We start from the raw sequence: 24066 nt of genomic DNA on the forward strand, positions 1-24066 counted from the left end.
TGCCTCACTGGCTGAGGATCTAAACCGTTTCTTCGCCCGCTTTGAGACGACCAAGCCCTCAGCTGCCACACCACTTCCACCCGCCCCCAGCACTGGCACACTAACACTTAGGGAGCACCAAGTGAGGTGTGTTCTAAGGTCAGTGAATCCCAGGAAGGCGGCAGGTCCTGATGGAATACATGGAAAGGTTCTCAGAGCATGTGCTGACGAACTGACCGGAGTCTTCACTAAAATCTTCAACCTTTCCTTGTCATCAAACACCGTCCCGCCCTGCCTCAAAACCTCCACCATCATCCCCATCGCCAAGAAGACAGCTGTGGCCAGCCCAAATGACTACAGGCCTGTTGCACTTATGCCTGTAGTGATGAAGTGCTTTGAGAGACTGGTCTGTCAGCACATCAGGGCCGGTCTGCCTCCCACTCTGGACCCCCACCAATTTGCCTACAGGACAAATCGTTCCACCGAGGACGCTATCACCATAGCGCTCCACACTGCGCTGAGTCACCTGGAGCACCGAGGAAGCTATGTGAGAATGCTCTTTCTGGACTTCAGCTCAGCATTCAATCATATCATCCCGGAGATCCTGGTCCAGAAACTGTCTCACCTGGGACTCTCCACCCCCATCTGCCTCTGGATCAAGGACTTCCTGACAAATAGACCACAGTCTGTCAGACTCGGCCCCCACCGGTCCAGCACCATCACACTCAGCACCGGGTCTCCACAAGGATGTGTTTTGAGTCCCCTCCTGTTTACGCTCTACACATCCGACTGCTCCCCTACCCATCTCTCAAACACCATCATAAAGTTCGCGGATGACACCACAGTGGTTGGACTCATCTCAAGGGGGGATGAGTCGGACTACAGAGATGAGGTCAACAGACTGACTGAATGGTGTTCAGTTAAAAACCTCCAACTGAACACCACGAAAACTAAAGAACTTATCTTGGACTTCAGGAAGGGCAGAGCAGACCCGGCCCCACTTTACATTCACGGGAGCTGTGTGGAGAGGGTACACTCCATGAGGTTTCTGGGCATGCAGATATCTGATGACCTCTCCTGTACTGCAAATACTACAGCGGTGGTTAAAAAGGCCCAGCAGCGTCTCCACTTTCTGAGAGTGCTCAGGAGGAACAACCTGGAGGAGAGGCTGCTGGTGACATTTTACAGAGCCACCATAGAGAGCATCCTAACGTACGGCATAACAACATGGTATGCAGGGTGCTCAGCTGCAGACAGGAAAGTACTGCAGAGGGTCATCAACACAGCCCAGAAGATCACTGGCTGCTCTCTGCCCAGCCTGGAGGTCACTGCAAACTCTCGGTACCTCAGCAGAGCTGGCAATACCATCAAGGACCACTCTCACCCCAGCAACCAACTGTTTGAACTATTACCGTCAGGCCGACGGTACAGGTCACATAAAACCAGGACAAACAGATTCAGGGATAGCTTCTTTCCCAGAGCTATCACCGTAGTAAATAAGCACAAAAACAATTGAACCTATTCCATACCGTCACTGTCATTATATTATGCTGCTATTCATACTGTCATCATATTAATGCTGCTATCCTGTATATATTGTACATACTATTGTTTGAGTACTTACGATTGGTTTTTTTTTGTACTTTTTATATTTTACATTTATATTTATTATTGAAACTTGCACTAAGGGAGTGGCACTCCAATTTCGTTGTACTCTGTACAATGACAATAAAGGCTATTCTATTCTATTCTATTCTATTCAGACGTGTTCCGCTGCTGAAGCCAGTGCATGTCCAGGCCCGTCTGAAGTTTGCCAGAGAGCACATGGATGATACAGCAGAGGATTGGGAGAATGTCATGTGGTCAGATGAAACCAAAGTAGAACTTTTTGCTATAAACTCAACTCGTCGTGTTTGGAGGAAGAAGAATACTGAGTTGCATCCCAAGAACACCATACCTACTGTGAAGCATGGGGGTGGAAACATCATGCTATGGGGCTGTTTTTCTGCCAAGGGGACAGGACGACTGATCCGTGTTAAGGACAGAATGAATGGGGCCATGTATCGTGAGATTTTGAGCCAAAACCTCCTTCCATTGTTGAGAACTTTGAAGATGAAACGAGGCTGGGTCTTCCAACATGACAATGATCCAAAACACACCGCCCGGGCAACAAAGGAGTGGCTCCGTAAGAAGCATTTGAAAGTCCTGGAGTGGCCTAGCCAGTCTCCAGACCTCAACCCCATAGAAAATCTGTGGCGGGAGTTGAAAGTCAATGTTGCTCGGCGACAGCCCCAAAACATCACTGCTCTCGAGAAGATCTGCATGGAGGAATGGGCCAAAATACCAGCTACTGTGTGTGCAAACCTGGTAAAGACCTATAGTAAACGTTTGACCTCTGTTATTGCCAACAAAGGTTATGTTACAAAGTATTGAGTTGTATTTTTGTTATTGACCAACTACTTATTTTCCCACCCTGATTTACGAATAAATTCTTTACAAATCCTACCATGTGGATTCATGGATATTTTTTTTTCACATTCTGTCTCTCACAGTTGAAGTGTACCTCTGGTGCAAATTACTGACCTCTGTCATCATTTTAGGTGGGGGAACTTGCACAATCGGTGGCTGACTAAATACTTTTTTGCCCCACTGTATATATATATACACATATATATATATATACACACACATACATATATACATATACATACATATATATACATATATACTAGGGGTGCAACGATAGTCGTATCGATATTGAACCGTTCGATACAGTGCTTTCTGTTTGGTACGCATATGTATCGAACAATACAACATTTGTAATTTATTTTATCAACTTTCCTTCTGACGATGCTGTCTGTGTGGAGCACTCAGTGAATCTGCGTTCGACTACTCCGCCTAGGCTGCACTGTCGAGCGCAGATCCACTGAGCGCTCAACACAGACAGCATAGTCAGAAGGAAGAGCGCAGGGCAAGCTAGCAAGACAGAAGTTAAGCTCTCCTTGCAACATGGACCTCCCCCACCCTCATTCAGATCTGGCGTTAGGAATTATTTTGGTTTTCATGTGACGTATGACCCTGGAGGTAAGCGAGTCATGGACTAAAGTAAAACAGTATGTTGGATGTGCCATGCAATGCATACGTATATGTACATACGTATATATATATACATACACATATACACATATATACACATATACACATATATATATATATACATACACATATACACATATGTATACATATATACATATATATATATATACATACACATATACACATATGTATACATATATACATATATATATATATACATACACATATACACATATATACACATATATACATATATATATATACACATACACATATACACATATATACACATATATACATATACACACACACATATACACATATATACATATATACACATATATATACATATACATATATACATATACACATATATACACATATATATACATATATACACATATACATATATACATATACACATATATATACATATATACACATATATATACATATAAATATACATATATACATATACACATATATATACACATATACATACATATATATACATACGTATATATATACACATACGTATACATATACATACGTACGTATATATATACATACGTACGTATATATATATATATATATATATATATATATATATATATATACACACATATATATATATATATATATATATATATATATATATATATATATACACACATACGTGTATATATATATATATACATATATATATATATATATATATATATATACACACATACGTGTATATATATATATATACATATATATATATATATATATATACATATATATATATATATATATATATACACACATACGTGTATATATATATATATATATATATATATATATATATATATATATATATATATATATATATACACACATACGTATATATACATACGTATATATATATATATATATATATATATATATATATATATATATATATATATACATACGTATATATATATACACACGTATATATATATACACATACGTATGTATATATACACACGTACATATATATACACACGTACGTATATATACACACGTACGTATATATACACACGTACGTATATATACACACGTATATATACACACGTATATATACACACACACGTATATATACACACACACGTATATATATATACACACACGTATACACATATACACACACACACACATATACACACACACACATACACATACACACACACACATACACATACACACACACACACATATATATACACACACACACACATATATATACACACACACACATATATATATATATGTGGCAAGAATCTGTGGCAAGATCTGAAAACTGCTGTTCACAAACGCTGTCCATCTAATCTGACTGAGCTGGAGCTGTTTTGCAAAGAAGAATGGGCAAGGATTTCAGTCTCTAGATGTGCAAAGCTGGTAGAGACAAACCCTTAAAGACTGGCAGCTGTAATTGCAGCAAACGGTGGTTCTACAAAGCATTGACTTAGGGGGCTGAATAATTACACACACCCCCTTTTCAGTTATTTATTTGTAAAAAAAATGTTTGGAATCATGTATAATTTTCATTCCACTTCTCACGTGTACACCACTTTGTGTCGGTCTTTCACGTGGAATTCCAATAAAATTGATTCATGTTTGTGGCTGTAATGTGACAAAATGTGGGAAAGTTCAAGGGGGCCGAATACTTTAGCAAACCACTGTGTGTAATATATATATATATATATATATATATATATATATATATATATATATATAAAGGTGTATAAATGTAGGCTGATAAATAAACAGTAATGTTTTGATGAACTGACTGATTTTTGACTTCAACTGAAGACATTTTTTTGTTTTAATGTTGGTTTTTAAAAAGTGATTTTTACTAGTTGTTATTTTTTGTTGTTGTTGCTGTTTTTGTTTTTACATCCATCTGATTCAATTTAGGTTATACCTTGTGTACCCACATTGTGCTTTCACATGGAATGGATGGATCCATGCATCAATGTTGTTTACACCTACCATCTGAATGTTGCAGCAGAAAATGACTCATACCAGCTGTATTTTCTAATCTAGTGTCCCGTTTTGGTGTGGTCTTCTGCTGCTGTAGCTCATCTGCTTTAACACTTGCTAGTTGCTTATTGAATATTTTTTTCAGACAATTCTCTGTAAACTCTAGACGATTGTGCCACATTCAGTCACTTAAATTTACTCCATTGTGATGTTTGGTTTGAACTTCAACTTGTCATCTCGACCATGTATACATGTGTAAATGCATTGAGTTGCTGCCATGAGACCGACTGGTTAGATATCTGTGTTAAAGAGCAGTTGAACTGGTTTGCCTAGCAAAGTGATTGGGTTGTATGTGTGTTACATAAATTAAGTTTTGAATGCTTGCTCTAGACACACACTTGTATTGTGAACAGTTATCTAGAAAGCTGCAACCCGCAGCAGGCTCATTCTGCACAGCCACAGTCCTCGCTGTTGTCGTCCTTGTCCAACAGTAAATCAATGATCATCTTGATGCGAGCTGTTTAGCCTAGTTATGTTTTGCAGCTACAAACTCCACATTAGTGGTTGGAAGTTATACGTTTTTGTTTTTTTTTTTTTAAGCAGGGCAACAACAGTGTAACTAAGGAAACGAATATATTTTCTTGCTGGCTGTTAGATTTCATTTCACTGAAAGCAAAAACGTACTGACTCTGCATTTGTTGGTCATGTGTCAGTACACATCTCTCTAATAATGACATGTCACTTCAACAAGGAAACTGTCACTTGAAAAGCGATGGCATGCACATCCTTTTCCTCATTTCAAACATTTCTCAAGTCTGAGGGTTAGTTTGCAGTTTCTCTTTTACTGCAGATCTGACCTACAATCTTCAGAGAGGTCAGCACACCTGGAGCCGCAGAGTTTGGGTGAAATTGCTCTTTAATGTGACAGCAAGAAAAACACCAGTTCACATGACAAGTACAAATACTTTCCACTGTTGGTGCGTTTCAGGTAAGGACATGCAGGGAGGTGATGTCACTATTCAAAGCAATTTTCCCATTTCACAGTTAAAGGTCAGGGGGCAAACGTTGGCAGTTACACTTTGTTCTTCCATTGCTTTCCTCTCACATATTCATTTGTAAACTCTTTATATCACAACAGAATATTCAGCATTTTCACGTCATAAGAGGGCTGCATAATTTAATAGTCCAGGGTTACAGAGAGCAAGCACAGAAACAAACATGTACTGCCTACAACCTTCCCAACCAGGGACGCTCGTACTTCATCAGGCCCGACTGAAACTTAAGCCCCGACCACGAAGCAAAGAGAGCCACTTAAAGAGCTTGCGTCGGTTTGAATCATTTCACTGGAGAAACGTTCTGAACCTTTACGTTTTAGTGCAGCAAGTTAAAGTTTGTTTCAAACGAGCGTTCATTTGCATATCAGAAGCATGTTTTGCATGAACTGGAAACTAACTTCCATCATTTTAAATACATTTTTTTTTTAAAGCCCACAGAGACGCAACCAGTCGCTCAGAGCGGCGGAAATCATGTTTACACATCGTAATCATGGCCTGTTTAGGTGCAACCTTGCACAGTTTAGACGATTTCCCACTGGGTGTAGTGAAACTTAAACGGAGCGCAACATGTTAAAAACAAAATATGTTTAGCTGTAATTGTGACTCAGAAATAAACAGGTTGCTACAGTTAATTAAAAAAAAAAAAAAAAAAAGGGAAAAAAAGCCTCAAGCTTTGCCGTGAGCGATATTCTGCCGCATACATCTCCAGCCAAACAATGCAGGCAGCTAGCCAACATCACAGCTCAATCAATGTGGGGAGATAGAGGGGAGAAAGGGTGGGGAGGGATGCCTTCAGAGATTACATTCTGCATGGGCCTTTCATCAGGGTAGATGGCAGTTTTCACTGCAGCGATACCGAAAGTATTTCAGCTGCCACTGTAATTTGTTTTTTTTTTTTGTTTGTTTGTTTTTTAAATGCTTCACTTATTTTTTTATTTTTTGCTTATCCAGTACATTCAACAAAAAGCAGGTGTCGCCCAAAAATGAGCGTACCAGCTTAATCTGGATGATCACAGATGAATCTCAGGGTGAACAGACCTTGTCAACCATGACTAGGCTTACACATTGAATCCATTTTGGGCTGAACAGTAACCAAGTTACAACTTGCTGCTGCCGTTTTGTTTCCTGGTGTAAGAATATGCATGTGCGGCTTTCCTCATACACTGCACTCCCACAGATATCCAAACAACCGATCAAGTATGTACAGGTTCACTTTCACTAAAAGCAGACCCGTCAGTGCACCACGTCCCACCTGTCCCTTCAGTTTTACTACAGACTACCTCAAACTTTCTGTGTCCTAATCCCAACTGTTCAAAACAAGAAAAAATACATATACACCATACAAAGACTCGTTAGGACAGATCGTCTAAACAAAAACAAAGAAAAAAAATTATAAAGTGCTCTAAAAAAAGTTCCTGTAGCTCACTGTGGAGGGTCTGAGGGTTACACAGTTCAAGGTTAACCGTGACAAACAAATTAGACAGCATTTCGCACTTACACATTTACAAGTATCTACATAAATAGTCAGAAATGCATCACCCTGTAAAAAAGGAAAGGAAACACTGCATGTGCAATGCTGCTAAAATTAATGGATACCATACTGATGTGTTCTTTGCCACAAATATAATTTTTTAAAAATTAAATAACCATGAAAATGATATTGAAGATGTCCCGTTAGTCAGAGTTGTCCTGATTTCGTACTCGGCGGTGAGGCTCAGCAGGAGGTCTGTGTCTCTCTCTGGAATGATTTTTGGGTAAGATTTCAACAAGAGCACAAGCGCTGGTCCTGTTTCCTCTCCCCCCCATCCACGTCAATTTAATGCCTCCAGAAATCACAGTCTACTTGTGGCCTGAAAGAAAAGTAACAAAGGGGCACACATTTCATTTTGAGAAAGGTTTACTCTCCACTAGAGCTGTCAAATAGTAAGGCTTTTTAAAAGTGTAATAAGTACTAACACAAAATCTCACCTAACGTCAAACTGTTCCAATTGAGTGCTTGCAAAGGTAAATTGGTAATTTGTTTTTAAAAATCTGAACAGCTGGCACTACAACCATGAAGAGCTCTTTTTATTATGTAGAGTGATAGGCTACGTTCACACTGCAGGCGAAAGCGCATCAAATCCGATTTTTTGACCCTATGCGACCCATATCCGATCATGCTATGACAGTGTGAACGGCGCAAATCCGATATTTTCAAATCCGATCTGGGTCACTTTCGTATGTGGTACTGAATCCGATACATATCCGATGTTTTAGAAAGCGACTGCTGTTTGAACGGTCAAGTCGCATTAAATCCGCCTTTTACGTCACCGACACAAGACTGAAGCCAATTATCAGCGCCCGAGAAGACATCGCGAACGCTTCCTGGCCATCCAGTGTGGATGTCAGTGAAACTGTTGGGAAGACAACGTAAACATTTTATTTGTACTGTATAATCTGCAGATTCTGACAGAAATCTGCAGCTATCCTTTGAAGCACCGCTCCTCTCTTAAACGGCAATAAGGATCATTATTAGGTTATTTACATTATTATGTAAATAACAAAATAACTTAAAGCAAAAATTGGGAAACGTGAAGACCGAAGTCTTTATATTAAGGGCCATCAGTCAAACAATACTGTTGCTCTGGGTCTAAACAGAGCGCGTTGTGTGTGACATCTTCTTTTGCGCATGCGGGCCGCTTTGAGCGTTCACACTAGAGCGCGTTTGCTGTCGCATTTTATTTGTAGTGTGAACGAGCAGACAAAAAAATCGGATTTGATCAAAAAATCGGAATTGAGCATTAAGACCTGCAGTGTGAACGTAGCCATAGTTGTCAAGTTAGGAAATCTGAACTTTAATTGAGCAACTTTGGAAACTTGTTTCCAAAAAAGTTCATCATGTTTAACCTGCAATGTTTACCTACAACACCCTCAGTTACTTGTTTTTATTCTGTCTCTCTATCAAAGCAGTTTTTAATGAGTCATTGTTCAAAATAATTTTCATTTCCTGGAACTTGCTTCACCTCATCAGTTCATGCTCTGACTGAAACAAGCCTTTTTAGCTGCCATTACCCTCCCTTTAAGCTAACATTCCTGTAAATGCAAACAACAGGTAGGTGGAGCTTCTGTGCTCGCAACTGGAGCTGCGCACCCGAGACATCTGCTCCACCTGTGACACACGTAAACACTGGCATCACGTATGAGTATAGAGTAGACATACTGACCTGTGAGGTATTTCGCTCCAATTAACATCAGCATGCTGCCAATGATGTAGAAGCCAAGCGGGACGCTGCTGAAGATACTGGTTTCACCTTTTCCATGAAACGAGCATGGAACAGAGAAGAAGAGAGACGATGATTCTGAGCAGCGAACTAAAAGCAAGTCAAAATGGCCTCTACCTCTGCACACTGTAGTAACATAGGAAAATATACACTACTTCGCAAAAGTCTTGATCCACTCGTCATTTCCTTATACTACCAAACCCCTGCACTGCTTGGGTTTCAGGTAAAGATCCATATACTGGTAAATTTACCAGAACAATACTGAATATAATAATATAACACATATGTTAGATGTCAAAGTTGAACAATATAAATATATTCAAATAATATAAATATATATTGTAACATTAATTAGGAATAAACATAGATATCTTAGAATCAGTATAGTGTGATTTTTGCTTCCATGCACCCAGAGTTTCTTTTCTTTAAGCGGTGTTGAGCAACAGTTCTCCAGAATTTTTCAAGGTCTTTCAAAGGTGTTCTTTGGACATTGGTTGCTTTTTCACTCATTTTCAGTCCAGTCCTTGTACCTGCCCATTTTCAGAGGAATGATTTTTGTTTGTGCTAACTCAGGGGATGAACCAGTGTTGTGTCTACTCAAAGAACCGATTTTAAGCTTTGATTGGCAGCAGCTTCATTTATCAGCATGGCAATGATCCCAAACACACTGCTGATAAAGGAAAAGCATACCTAGATAGAAAAACGCACAGTAAAACCCAAGCAGTCATGGATTGGCCACCCCAGAGCCCGGACCTCAACATAGTACAAGAGTTTTGCACAGTACTGCATGTTATCTTAGCTTCTTGAACATATAAATGAGTTTTTCAGGAACAATATTTTAAAAATATTCATTGCAAGCACACAGCTGCATGATAGTGTTAGTTAAACAAATGGGGATGTTCTTCTGATAACAACAGAAGAACATCCCCATACAGCATAATAATCACCTAATTTGACTATACCAGATTACAGATTGAGCCGTGGATAAACTCATGAGCTTCATAATGTTTTGACTAAAATCACCTATCAGTAATATCAGGGCAGTAACGTTTTTTTTTTTTAAACGACAGGCGTCAAAATACATGAATGTGTCTTTTATTGTTTGAGGTATTGTTTTTTGATTTATGGCCTCGTCTTGGAGTTTAAACCTTTTCTGAGCTGTGAGTGCTTCCCACCGTTTCCATTGCAAACAGGCTCCATCGTCTCCCAGTTCATGGATTTCTCAACAGCCTTCTTCCACCGAGCATATCGAAACTCGCTCTCTGTAGAACATAGATAAGTGTGTTTACTTTTAAGCATCGCATATTTTAAGCATTATCTGATCTCATCAGCCAGCCAGAGCTCTGGCAGCAGCCCAACGTACCTTCGGGGTTGATTTGAGGTTCGAACTTCTCTGACGTCACTTCGCTCAGGTCCTCGGGGTTCAGACTCCAAACGCTCACCCCCTCTGCTGCTCCTGCTGCCATCGCTGCACCGAGAGCTGTGGTCTCAGGCATGGATGGTTTCACTGGAAATGGACATTATATTTACTCATGATTAGGGATGGGTATCGAAACCCGGTTCTTGTTGAGAACCGGTTCCCACTGTTTCAATTCCTTGGAATTGTTTGCCATTTTTGCAAACGATTCCCTTATCGATTCCAGTCGCCCCAAATGACGTCACCACGTTGCGGAGCATCATTTACCTGGCAGGAAACATGGCGGCTCAAACGCTCCAAAGTTTGACCACTGGGCAACTTGCAATACTTGCAAAGTAGATGTTTCATTTAAGGGAGGAAACACTCCGAATATGCAAAAGCATTTGCTCACAAAACACACAATGACCTTAAATGAATGTCGTGTTTTTAATTCCGCTCTCGTGAATCTCAACCCAGCAGCAGCGGTAACGTTTGCACGTCCTCTCCCGTTAATGCGGCAGGTAAATAATCAACTAACAGTGCATATTATGTTAGCGCGATCTGCCTTATTACAAAACCTGCCATTACTGTGCATTTAGGTGACCATGATGAGAGAGACTGACAGAGTCTGGCTCAGATGCTGGCAGTTCTCGCTGCAGTCTACCGGTAGCGTCTCCTTTCAGGCCAGGATAGATGAATGTCACCGAGCAGTGACTAAGTTTGTGGTCAAAGGCTTGAACCCATTTGCCAGCAGATGCCCCCAATTTGACTTTGGTAAGTGAATGTGTTTAATTGTAGGCAGGGACATTACTGGATATTCTTGTGTAATTGCTACAGAATAATTTATGTTAAACTTTGTTATTGCTACAGAAGAATATTTATTTTATTATTTTACATTTACAATTTTTTTTTCCTGGGGTCCCTGTGACACCCCATTGAAGAGCCGTAGGCTGGATCTCTTAAGATCTCACTGTTGGGTTTGTAAGGCCATGTTACTCCTAAATTTCTATCTTGTTCAAAGAGAAGATATAAAACAAAGTTCTAAGCTAATCGACCTGTGTGTTCTCCTTTTTTAAAAAGAATCGATAAAGAATCGAATCGTTAAACAGAATCAAAAATAGAATCGGAATCGTGAAAATCTTATCAATACCCATCCCTACTCATAATAATAACAACAACAGAAAAATGACAAATACATGTATATATGAATGAGCTATTATACATCATACTACATATGAAAAAACACTTATGTTAGTGGCTCAACTTCAGAGGCATTTCTTGTTCAGTAGTTTTACATCAGATGAATAGATATAACTTGTGGTTGCATGACTGGTTTGGTCAGTGCTTAACAAATAACCGTGTCAACTTCCTTGTGGCATGACACTTGGGCGGAGTGAACGGCACTCCTACCAACAGGGATGCAGAGGATGTCCGCCTGCAGCTGCATCAGCAGCTTGTTGGATGTCATTCCTCCGTCTACCTGGAGCTGTGTCAGCGGGATGCCGCTGTCCTGGTTCATGGCGTCCAGTATCTGCACACATCATCATATCAATGCGTTTTTTTTAAAGCAAAGGCAAACATTTCACTAGCTGAACACTAGTTTTCAAGAGAACAAAGCGCGTACCTCTCGTGTCTGGAAACAGACGGCTTCCAGAGCAGCAAAAGCGAGGTGGCTCTTATTAGTGAACTGAGTTAGCCCGCAAATGATTCTGTGACACGGAGAAAGTTTGATTCAGACAGGTGCATTTCAGCAGACGCTTTAAGATGTTCACCACAGTCTCAGTACCCTCGTGCGCTGGGCTCCCAGTAAGGTGCATAAAGGCCCGAAAACGCAGGAACGAAGTAACAGCCGTAAGATGTGCCGACAGAAGCAGCCAACTTCTCTGCAGTGGGGAAAAAAACAAAAAACACAAAACGGCAAATGAAGTAAAAATTCTGTGAACACTGATGTCATAAACAGCTGTCTAGTTTATACATTTTTTAATGTCTTGCTGCTTTTTGTATAAGTTCATACTCAAGTTAAAAACAAAACAAAACACTAAAGCTATTCTGTTATACCTGTATGCAAAAAATGCACTGCACCCAAAATATTTCATAGTTCAGCAAAACTGATCAATCTAATAAACTTAAACCTGCTCCATCCTCCCTATTCTGGTATTTTAAAGAGTAAGCAACCTAACTAATAGGGTTCTAAAACTCCCAGCAAAAAATGAATGAATAAATAAATAAATAAATAAATAAATAAATAAATAAATAAAATAGGGAACCACCCACCCTCCACCTCATGATGCTTAATCAACGTAATCAACTTTAATTTGATGCAGTGTGAAAAAAAATGAAAAATGCACAGAAATCAATTATTTTTCAAGAATAATTAAATAGATTCAACATCTTTCTTCAACAGAACTGCAGACTGCACAGATGGTACCTTCCCAACGGAAAAAGTACTATAGCTTACTAGGGTATATTAGACTTAATAGTTACTATATACAGTAATGGACTTCTATACATTTTACATCAGATTAAAACTTTGGGTGTAAGATTCAGATAATTATTTATTAAAAGCCAGACATTTTACCGTATTTACCGCACTATAAGGCGCACGTAAAATCCTTAAATCTTCACAAAAATCGACAGTGCGCCTTATAATCTGGTGCGCCTTATGTATGAATTTTGGTTTGTGCTTACTGACCTCGAACCGGTTTTATGTGGCACACTATGCTCAAAACTCTGTCAAAAAAAGATTTTTAGCGCCACTTTTTGGAGCATTACGGTTACCGTTGCCAGGAGCCTCGCGGAGTAATACGTACTGTGCTTCAACACAACATTACCGTGTTGTGTGTGTATAACGACTCCAAAATGGCACCCGCGAAGAGACACGCTTACGAAGCTGATTTTAAACTTCGAGCAATTAGTTGAAATAGAGCAGCTGCGAGACAATTCGGCATTAATGAGTCCATGGTGCGCAAGTGGAGGAAGCAAAAAGATGACCTAAAACAAGTAAAGAAGACCAAAAGGAGTCTCCGAGGGAACAAGGCGCGATGGCCGCAGTTAGAGGACAAAATTGAACAGTGGGTTATTGAACAGAGAACAGCAGGTAGAAGTGTCTCTACAGTCTCTATTCGACTCAAGGCAACAGCGGTAGCATGTGACATGCAGATCAACGACTTTCGAGGGGGACATTCTTGGTGCTTCCGTTTTATGAAAAGGCATAATCTCTCAATCCGCACAAGAACTACTGTCTCACAGCAACTGCCAAACGATTACAAAGAAAGTTGGCCATTTTCCGCACCTACTGCCAGAATAAGATCACTGAAAAGAAGATCCGGCCAGAACACATCACTAACATGGACGAGGTCCCCCTCACCTTTGACATCTCCGTGAACCGTACTGTCGAGAAAACAGGGACCAGTACGGTATCTATACGCACCACAGGGAACGAGAAGTCATCCTTCACTGTAGTTCTGGGCTGCCAAGCTAATGGCCAGAAACTACCACCCATGGTCATTTTCAAGAGGAAGACTTTGCCAAAAGAAAGGTTTCCGGCCGTCATCGTCAAGGCTAACTCAAAGGGCTGGATGGACGAAGAGAAAATGAGCGAGTGGCTGAGGGAAGTTTATGTCAAGAGACCGGATGGCTTTTTCCACAAATCTCCGTCTCTTTTGATCTACGACTCCATGCGCGCCCATCTCACCGAGGCTGTCAAAACCCAAGTGAAGAAAACTAATTCGGAGCTTGCCGTCATTCCGGGTGGATTAACCAAAGAACTCCAACCACTAGATATTGGTATCAACAGGTCGTTCAAAGTTAAATTACGAGCTGCGTGGGAGCATTGGATGACAGAAGGCGAACACACATTCACGAAGACAGGGAGGCAACGCCGAGCGAGTTACGCCACTATCTGCCAATGGATCGTGGATGCTTGGGCTAAGGTATCAGTCTCAAGTGTCGTCTGAGCTTTCACGAAGGCTGGAATAATCACTGAACAGCTAAGTAAAAGCAACGAGACTGATTCAGATAATGATGAGAGGGTAGAGCTGGACGATATATCGAGTTTTTAAAAAATATCGATATATTTTTATACGAGATATAAGATGTGACAATATCCTTTATATCGATATAGTCTATGTGGAGCCGCAAGTTTGCCTCTCTTTCGTCCACTTTCGTCTTTACGCAACGTTACTCGGCCTCCCCTCCTCCCCCATCGCTTCACCTGCAGGAAGCGACAAGATGGACACGGCAAATCTCCGTTAACGAGTTACTGCACATCGCCGTTCGTGGGGCTGGACGGCGTCAACGTGTTAGCTAGCTAACCACGCTAACGAGCTAACCACGCTAACGCCATGCAGCCCAGAGGTGCTGCACGGACTAAAATCCTTTCATTTTCTCAAAAGTTGACAGCGCGCCTTATGTATGAATTCTGGTTGTGCTTGATGACTGCGAACCGATTTTATGTGGAACACGGCGCTCAGCAATCTGTCAAAAAACGTTTTAGTACGACTTTGGTAAGCTACGGAGCTGCACCGCTTGATGGATTGTCGGAGCATTACGGCTGAGCCTCGCGGAGTGATACGTACTGTGCTTCAACGTAATATTACCCTACTGTGTATAAGGACCATAAATGGCACCTGTTAAGAGACGTGGTTGCGAAGCGGATTTCAAACTCCAGGCTGTCAGTCACGCAGTAAAACTTGGGAACAGAGCAGCTGTGAAATCTGTCCGTCTTTGTTATTATGCTCAGCGTCTTTTAGTTTACATTTTGACTGCACAATTGTGAGCTTTTTGTTATGCACAAAAACAACATTGTTTTCTTTTATTTATGGAGCATTATTATTTAATAAATGCTCATAATTTATTTTTGAGTAAATTTTATGTACATCTGTTCTATGTTAATAAAAGTGCCTGTGTGACATCTGGGACACAGCTTTGACTAAGAACTCTCTTTTTGTTCTTACTTTATGGCTTTAAAAAAATATATCGAGATATATATCTTATATCGCCATCCAGCTAAAAAATATCGAGATATGAATTTTGGGTCATATCGCCCAGCCCTATGAGAGGGATCCGGGCATGCTTGATGCCGAAATTGCCCAGCTGTTTAACTCAGACACTGAAGGTGAAGAGTTTGATGGATTTGTGGAAGTTGAATGTACCGTACTGGAAAAAGTGTATTTTTCAATATTTAATGTGTTACAGCTTAACAGTGTTAAGAGTTACTGTGAATGAGCTTAACAAAGGTCGAATATTTTACACACACACACACACACACACACACACACACACACACACACACACACACACACACACACGGGATAAATAGAATAAATAGGAATAAAAAGAAAAATACAAGTGAATTGCACATTTCAAGTATGGAGTCTATTGCACCGTTGACTATTAAGGATCCTGGTGTAGAACGTAAATAAATTCTAAAAACAGCTTATCAAGCTTAAACGCACTGCTGTTGTTCAGCCGCTGATTTCCTCATTCTGGCCCGAAGTAGGCGATAGACAAACAAGAGAGACGGACTCACGACAGAAAAGCCGATCAGCTGATCATTGATCAGTTTCATGATTGAAGTAGCAGCAGGAGAGGGAGGGAGAGAGAAGAGGCAGTCGCTCCAATCCAGTAATTTATGTCAGTATCGGACCGATACGCAATATCGGATCGGTCCATCTCTATACATGTACAAAGTCAACTTTTATTATTCCTTTTACAGATAATCCGGATACACCACATGCCCCGAACCAAGAGCAGAACCTACCAAGTTCTTCAGATGATCCAATGATCCCGAGATTGTCCTGCAACCAGCGGACCACAGCTCCAGCGATGGCCACGGAGCCCTGACAGCAAAGAGCAGGAAAACAAAAACAATACATATTCAGATTACCTGTCATTTCACAGATACTCACATTTCTGTATCCTCTTTGGAAGACTAAACGGGCCAAAATCTAAATAAATATATAGCTCACTTAATAAATAAGAAAATTATTATTTTTTAGCTAACTAAAAATTTCCTTGGTTTTTAGTAAAAAAAAAAAAAAAAAAAAATCAATTTCAGCTGATAGGTGTGTTCATTGTATGTGTGTGTTCATTGTGAGTCCTATTCTGATTTCCTTAAATATCGCCTCTGACATCTGCCCTCCACTCTGAAACTAACCCGAGTTAAAAACAAAAAGTCAAAATGCAATAAAAAAAATAAATAAAACCAATTACAAAATGCTAAACTACAGCTGCAACATACATATACTCACATCTGTATTAATCCCCTTATTTTATAATTTATTTAATTTTCTTTGTTTATCTTTAATTCCTTCTTTTTTTTTTTCTTTTTTTTTTTTTAATTGATCTTGCCTTTGCAATTCCTGCCCACTTTTCCCCAGTTGTATTTATTATTTTTAAACCTTGTTTATACATTTACACTCAAATGTATACAGTGCCCACTGTGCCAGCTCAAATTTGAGAATAAAAACGTGACTTCCGTCATTCTTAGCTTTAAACACGTTTTTGACAGATTTCTAAAATATTTCCATTTTCTTGGTTTTATGACATGAAATTCATTAAATTATTGGATTTTTATGAAAAATCATGAAAACCTTATATCGGAACACCTGAAAGAGTTTTAACAAATTATTATTAAAACGAAGTTAAGTTATTTATTTATTTTTATTTATTTATTTTTTTTAACAAAGTCAATCATGTGTTTTTGATTTTGGCAGTTTTTGTCCTCCATACTTCGGAAAAAAGCTGAAGGATTAGAGAGAATATTATGAAAGTGGGCGTTATCGTTTTGATATCCATGTCAAATATCACTTTATTTATATATGCTGTATATACTGTACCTCCAGTGCATAACAGGCAGGCTTGTCCCGACCAAGTTTGTACGCCACAGTGGTCAGAAGTCCGTGCTCTGACATCACAGGCTGTAAAACAGCAGACACAAGAAAAGTAGCACTCTATGTAAATGCCTGTACGATGGTACCACAGTGTTTAAACTCAAGTCTTAGGTAGAGGACCTTAACCCCAGTGTTTCGCAGGAGAAAGCAGCCGGTCCCATACCTGAAACATAATAAACTCCTACTTAGCTGGATTTTTAGCAAAGGGGTCAAGTTTTAATAAAAAGCAGACCTATAAATATCACCTACGTGTTTTTAGCCTGCCCGTCCTGAAAGCACATCTGCCCAACAAGCGCTGCTGACTGATCCCCAAGACACTGTTTATTTTTTAAATAGAATACATACACATATTGGATTAACCTCTCACACTGCATGACAAACACTAAAACAATATTAAAAAAATTTTTAAAAATTAAGTCAGACTTACCCCTGATATTGGAATACCTGAAAGAGCCCCTGATTTCTGGCAAGAGAAAAAAAATGAAAGCAAGTATAAGCACCTAACAGTAAAATGGCATCAACTGTCTCTTGTATTAAGTAGATGTTGACACTCATGCCTGATTATAACTGGGATTTTTTTTGTTGTTGTTGTTGTTAAAATCTTAAACCAATAGCACAAAAACTAAATTTTAAACACTACGAACAATAGCCTGAAAAAAGAAAAAAAAAAAAAAGGGGGGGGGGGGCGATTCATTATTATTTGACTGTATGAAGCCAAATAACAAAAACATACTGCTGAAATTTGAATTGTACAGAGTTTAGTATAACAGTGAAATCACAGTGAGGGAAACAAAGGCGGGTGAGTGTGAACCTGTATCTACTAAAATGTCTTCACTCCTGCACGTGGCTTCGGTATGACATTTAAAAAGGTAACACATAAAAAGTCGGTGAAATAAAATCATGCCCAAGAGTGAAGAGATTTAGAAGATGGGATGCTGGAGGAGAAGAAGATGGTCCACTAATGACAACCACCCCAGGAGCATGCCACCACAGTGAACAGGGTCCATCTAGCACATTTCCAATAGAGCTGACATGGTTGTGTACTGGCTGTAAAAACACTCACTGGTCTTTTCTACTTCTACAGTTTCTCTGCTCTATTGATGGTAATGCCTGCAATCGGTCACTTGGGGGCAACAAAATGAGCTGTGATAAGAACAATGCTTTATAATGACTGAGGGGAAATCTTTGGAGCAAATATTACTGAAGTCAGGGCAATGATTTAGTTTCCGTGTATGCACAGTCACTCTGGATCTACTCATAATGGGTGCATGAAAGAAAAAGAGCTGCTTTGCCATGTGCATTTGGGCTCAGCCAAAAAACATGCCCACCCAAAGCATCAACAGGCAGGCTGCAGTGATAAACCTTTCCTAGCATGACAAAGACTAAAAGTAAAAAACACTTTCTGTACGCTTTTATATTTAGTTACTAAAGTCACATCATAGTGAAAACGCTGATCTTTCTTCAGTTTATTCATAATTCTTGCTTTTTACCTTTTTACATTGTTTTTCCATCTTTGGCTACACAAATGTCACAATAGCATCTTATCAGAGGTTACTCTTATTCCCACCTCTACTCTAAATGCTTGACGCTTAATCTAATGGAAACATTAGCCTTCATATGAATCTTGGAAATGCACTGAGTGATGGTGTGTTTGTGTTGGGTTAAAAGCAGGATGGGTTGGCTTTGCATGTGAAGGAAAATAGGGATGGTGAGTTCTTACTTACCCGGCTAGAACATATTTTCTACCAGTGAGAGAAGAGAGACAATGGCACACAAAAAATGCCTAAAAGAATTTCTCAATCAACTTTCATGCACTTAAACAGTCTGAAAGCACACTGAGGTAAGTACAAACACAAAACAAAACTCTTATCTTTTAGAGTCTCGCTGCATGAGGCAATGCACTCTCTGAACACTAGAGTCACTCTAACAGTGAAATCTTTAGTGTAAAAAGTTAATATAACCACAGATTATAGTGATTTTGTGATTAGGAGAGACAGTGTGCGTATGCTTACCATAAGGCCGTATATTTCTGATGAGCTCCTCACCCTGGGTAAGATCTCCATAGGAATACCAAAATATCTGATGGCATTGAGAGGTGAGACTTCAGCAGAATAATTTTAGAGGTGTTTATAGGTGGTATTTCCCCACCCTCTTCACCAATATGATAGAATACATAAATAACTATGATGTGACTTTCAGCTCTCATACTTGCAAAGTTCTGGATCCCAGTCCATCGTGTGAATGTTAAACAGCATGGTTCTGCTGGCGTTGGTCACGTCCGTGCAGTGGACTCCACCTGACTTACCCCCTGTCAGACACTGCGCCACAAATAAAGTCAATATAGTTTTCCACTTTATTCAAAGAACATGTCTATGACTTCTCTTAAAGAAGGAAGCCTGTGACTACCCAAATAAGCCAGGAGTCGACTGTGCCGAACATGGCGCGGTGCGAGACCACAGCTTGGTGGACCTCGTCCACGTTGTCCATCAACCAGCGAAGTTTGACGGCGCTGAAGTAAGTGCTGATCGGGAGCCCCGTTTTATGCTGCAGGGTGGCAATGACATGAATGTGAATCTCTTATGTGAGGCCATACACAAAATACACAGGGATTAAAAAACATTATAAACTCAAATAGATGAAAATAGCCAACACCATCCTACCTAAACTGCACTCAACAGAACAAAAGTGCAAACTCAAACACGGATCAACGTTACCTTCAAGTGGTTCTTATTTCTTCCTGGAGTTTTATTTATAAGCCGCTCAACTGTTGACTGAGTCCGCAGGTCCAGCCACACTAAATAGAGGCATGGCAGTTATTTCACAACATCCACAATCAGACCAACAGCACCCTGATGTAGTAACAGTCATGGCTGCTTGTGTTGAACATGGCAGTGCATAAACCAGAAATCCCTGCAGGCCAAAACATTAAGCGATAAATGCTCTTGTGCCAAGCTGATGCCAGCTGGGTCCAGATTTCTTGTGTCCTCATAAAGATGCAAAGGTGGGAATTCTGTTGGAGGAAGTCAGGTGAGGGGGAGCCAATAAAAATAAAGTTGGCTTTTTGGAGGGAACTGAGAGGCTGCATACACTCACTGGCCAAATTATTAGGTACATTTTCCAAGCAGGGTGCTGGAAACATCCCTCAGATGTTTTGGTCCATAATAACATGACAGCATGCACATCCATGATGTGAATCTGCTGTTCCACCACAGTCATCTACTTATTGTGAGATTGGTGGTTTGATCCCTCGCTCCTCCAGTCTGGAAGTCGAGGGCAAAGATACTGAATCCCAAGATGCCCCCAATGCATTCATTAGAGTGTGAGTGTATATGTGTGAATGAGGCTCAAACAGAAGTGAAAAGCACCACTTCATAACTAAAACAACATGACAAAGCAAACATTGAAATGTTAAAACTACACAAAAAGAAGGTGTTCAATTGAGTAGCTAAAATAAACAAAAGTCTAAATGAATATAATCAAGTTACACCAGGTAAACAGCTTAATAAAATAATAAAGAGCTATAAAGTGCCTTTATCTATACAAATAGCTCAATAAATTCAAAAAAGCAAGATTTAAAAAGCGAATAAATAGAATATCAAATATCAAGCGGCATTAAGAAGTCAGTGCTTATTTCAATGCTAATGTCAGGTCTGTAGGACACACATCAAACAAGTCGCACAGAGATATCAGACTGTACCGATTGCATTGTAGAGAGGCTCCCCCGTCTCTTTGTCCCAAACAAGCGTGGTCTCTCTTTGATTGGTCACTCCAATAGCTGGACAAATTTAAACAGCAGAGGTTTCAGAGCTTTGAAATGGATGAAAATGGTGCTCAGGTGGCAGCGTGAACCCCATGCACACATACCTTTGATGTTGGAGATGTCAATGTTGAGCTGCGTCAGCTTTTCACATGTCCGCTCCATGCACTCGTACACCGACTGCAGGATTTCTTTGGGATCCTCCTCCACCCAGCTTAACATCGCGAGAAGAATCCATTTTTAAAACAGATAAACATGTGTGGTGTGACGTGGAGGATTTTCAGTAGTTTTATCACTCACCCTTCTTTTGGGAAGCTCTGTTTGATTTCCACCTGATGATGGCTGAGGAGCTCTGCTGTTTTTGAATTAAACACCTTAAAAGAGACAAAACGTCACAGTGCCTTTACAGATAGGATTCTGGGAAAGCTTCCCAGGCCTGCTTTTTTTCCTGTTTCAGCACAACAACATGAAAGGCTTTTCCACGCCATCATTTACATTTTCCCAGCAGCTGTGGGCTTTAAACTGTCATTCGTTGAATCACAAACCTGCTTTTCTAAACTATGCAGCTGCCATCAAGGGAAAAAAATTAATTAATTAATTAAAACACTCTGGGAATATTACAAACATCTCATCTCATGCACCACTATCTTGAGATGACGTTAGCCAAGAAAACTTGTATTAAATTGACATTGGACAAACTCGACAAAGCTACTTGCCAATTTTTATTGGGCCGATGACTTGATTACACAAGTAATAATAGGACAGCAAACCTCCTTACATCCACAAATGCCACCTTATGGCAACAATAATCGCAGGTTTTAGTGTCAGTGTTGGTATGTTTGACATTCTGATTTAGCAGAAGAAAAAAATAACTAAAGTGAGATAATTTAATCTTACAGGATAATATCATTTTTGATTTAAAAAAATTAAAGACATCATTTGCAGTTGAAAAAAAAGATGATACATTGCAATCCATGTTACTGCAATATTTAGCATATCGCCAAAATGTTAAAAATATTGTATCGTGACTGAAGTACTGTGACAATATGTCACTATTATGGGGTCTCTGGTGATTTCCACTTCTACTGGGGGCTGGAGTTTATCTAAGCTGTCACAGGGCAAGAGGTGGGGTACGCCCTAGACAGACCTGACATAGCAATATGCAACCGGTGTTAGAGGAAGCAAGTGTTAAAGCGATAAGCAGTGTAAACTCTGCATAGCATATGTCACCCCAGGACAATTATCACCTTCAAAAATACCTCTGCACGTGTCTTGTGGTATTAGATGCAAAGATACAGTCGGTGCAAGAACACTGGAACAATAAATAAAATAAAATGTGCAAAACTACATTAAAAAAATGTAAATAAATAAAATCAGCAAAAATATTACCTTTTACTTGTTATGAAACGTTTAAATGCCACAGAACACACATTCACTTCACCCATGTGTCTTTATCTGACAGCTGAGGTGACTCAGAGCAATTAAACTCTTGGCACTCAACTATCAGCCACACCCAAGGACATAAACAAAAAAAGAACACATGTTAAAACAAAAGTAGCTGACTGTTTTGGGTGTGTGGCTCGTCTTCCTTTCTCTTGTTAAATACATTAAATTATACATACGGTCTAACGTTTCTGTCTTTTTTTTTGGCAATACTATGTAATTTATATTTCTTGTATTACTATTTGAGTTCGGTACTTTATAGGAAAGTTTACTACTTGTTAACTGAAACTAGTGCATTTTTCCTAGCTTTATTCTTCTTCTTCTTTTGCCTCCATGTCCTTCATGTGCAAATCTTTGTCAACCATTCCTGGAATTGAGGCCTACATGGTACAAATTTCCCTTTATACAGATTCCAATAGAAGCTCAGAATCAACATTTATTGGGAAAACAAGAACCAGGCACGATCATCCAACTTGATGAATAAGGTAGTTTATCTTATGTTTTGTTTTTTTACAGGGAGCACAGACTGCTACTGCAGTAAAGTGAAACGATACCAGACATTTGTTATGAATATATAGATTTCCTCTGTAGATACAGTACTGTGAGTTCCCGCATGAAAAGCACAGCCAAGGACACCGGCGGCTCTGTCCACAGTCATTTAAATGTGACCCGCTAGCTAGAGGAGACCCTCCTGCCCCTGCTGTCTCCGGTTTGTCTTACCAGAAAGCGGGTGGAGCTCGTGCCCTGGTCGATAGCAGCAACCAGTGGCCCCAGCATTATCCGGTGGGAAGACGCGGCCATGGTGCCGTTCATGGGCAGCCCCGGAGCTACGGGCACGGAACTGTACAGGAAACCGATTATTCCCACCGGCGAAGCGGTTCCGTGCTCAGGCAAAGTCGGTGGGTCAGTCGCTGCCTTTAAACGTAGCGGCCACTAGTGATGACGCAACTGTCTGTAATCGTGTCTCATGCGGACCAATACAATGTTCCCAAAAAAGTACCATTTTCAACGAGCATTAGGTGCTTGAGCTGAAGTGTAAGGCGATTCAAGAAAGTTCTGCAGACTCACTAACAAAAATAGTAGTTCCCATACCGGGAGTCGAACCCGGGCCGCCTGGGTGAAAACCAGGAATCCTAACCGCTAGACCATATGGGACATTAATCAAGGGGTGTGATGTCGG

At 39.9% G+C, this 24066-nt stretch overlaps 1 protein-coding gene, 1 long non-coding RNA gene and 1 other non-coding gene across 5 annotated transcripts in view; 1 reads left to right on the forward strand and 2 right to left on the reverse strand.

Moving 5' to 3' along the window:
* The window catches only part of LOC145424424 (uncharacterized), a 3600-nt gene extending 1116 nt beyond the window's left edge, over positions 1–2484 (forward strand). Inside the window, exon 2 of the long non-coding RNA XR_013905500.1 lies at positions 1743–2484. This is a non-coding gene — a long non-coding RNA (uncharacterized LOC145424424). The remainder of the gene's footprint in view (positions 1–1742) is intronic.
* The window catches only part of LOC113015604 (glycerol kinase), a 26866-nt gene extending 3042 nt beyond the window's left edge, over positions 1–23824 (reverse strand). The window contains exons 1-21 of one of the 3 annotated variants that reach the window (XM_026157640.2): positions 23607–23821; positions 21744–21817; positions 21551–21657; positions 21384–21461; positions 20401–20480; positions 20093–20230; positions 19895–20004; positions 19699–19765; positions 19411–19428; positions 18114–18149; positions 17936–18003; positions 17807–17849; positions 17633–17713; positions 16555–16633; positions 12580–12676; positions 12418–12502; positions 12204–12324; positions 10761–10904; positions 10573–10659; positions 9341–9427; positions 7020–7987 (exon numbers count right to left, since the gene is read on the reverse strand). In XM_026157640.2, the coding sequence (XP_026013425.1) occupies positions 7977–7987; positions 9341–9427; positions 10573–10659; positions 10761–10904; positions 12204–12324; positions 12418–12502; positions 12580–12676; positions 16555–16633; positions 17633–17713; positions 17807–17849; positions 17936–18003; positions 18114–18149; positions 19411–19428; positions 19699–19765; positions 19895–20004; positions 20093–20230; positions 20401–20480; positions 21384–21461; positions 21551–21657; positions 21744–21817; positions 23607–23699 (1704 nt within the window). In that variant the 5' untranslated portion in view covers positions 23700–23821 and the 3' untranslated portion in view covers positions 7020–7976. Of the gene's footprint in view, positions 1–7019; positions 7988–9340; positions 9428–10572; positions 10660–10760; positions 10905–12203; positions 12325–12417; positions 12503–12579; positions 12677–16554; positions 16634–17632; positions 17714–17806; positions 17850–17935; positions 18004–18113; positions 18150–19410; positions 19429–19698; positions 19766–19894; positions 20005–20092; positions 20231–20400; positions 20481–21383; positions 21462–21550; positions 21658–21743; positions 21818–23606 lie in introns of those variants that run through there. The other 2 variants (XM_026157642.2, XM_080297723.1) reach the window with 2 other exon arrangements.
* A 145-nt stretch (positions 23825–23969) lies between these two features.
* On the reverse strand, positions 23970–24041 carry trnae-uuc (transfer RNA glutamic acid (anticodon UUC)). Its single transcript has one exon. It is a non-coding gene; the product is annotated as a tRNA-Glu (tRNA).
* Between the last annotated feature and the right edge of the window lie 25 nt (positions 24042–24066).

The sequence above is a fragment of the Astatotilapia calliptera genome, chromosome 23 (genome assembly GCF_964374335.1).
Source record: "Astatotilapia calliptera chromosome 23, fAstCal68.1, whole genome shotgun sequence".
NCBI lineage: Eukaryota > Metazoa > Chordata > Actinopteri > Cichliformes > Cichlidae > Astatotilapia > Astatotilapia calliptera.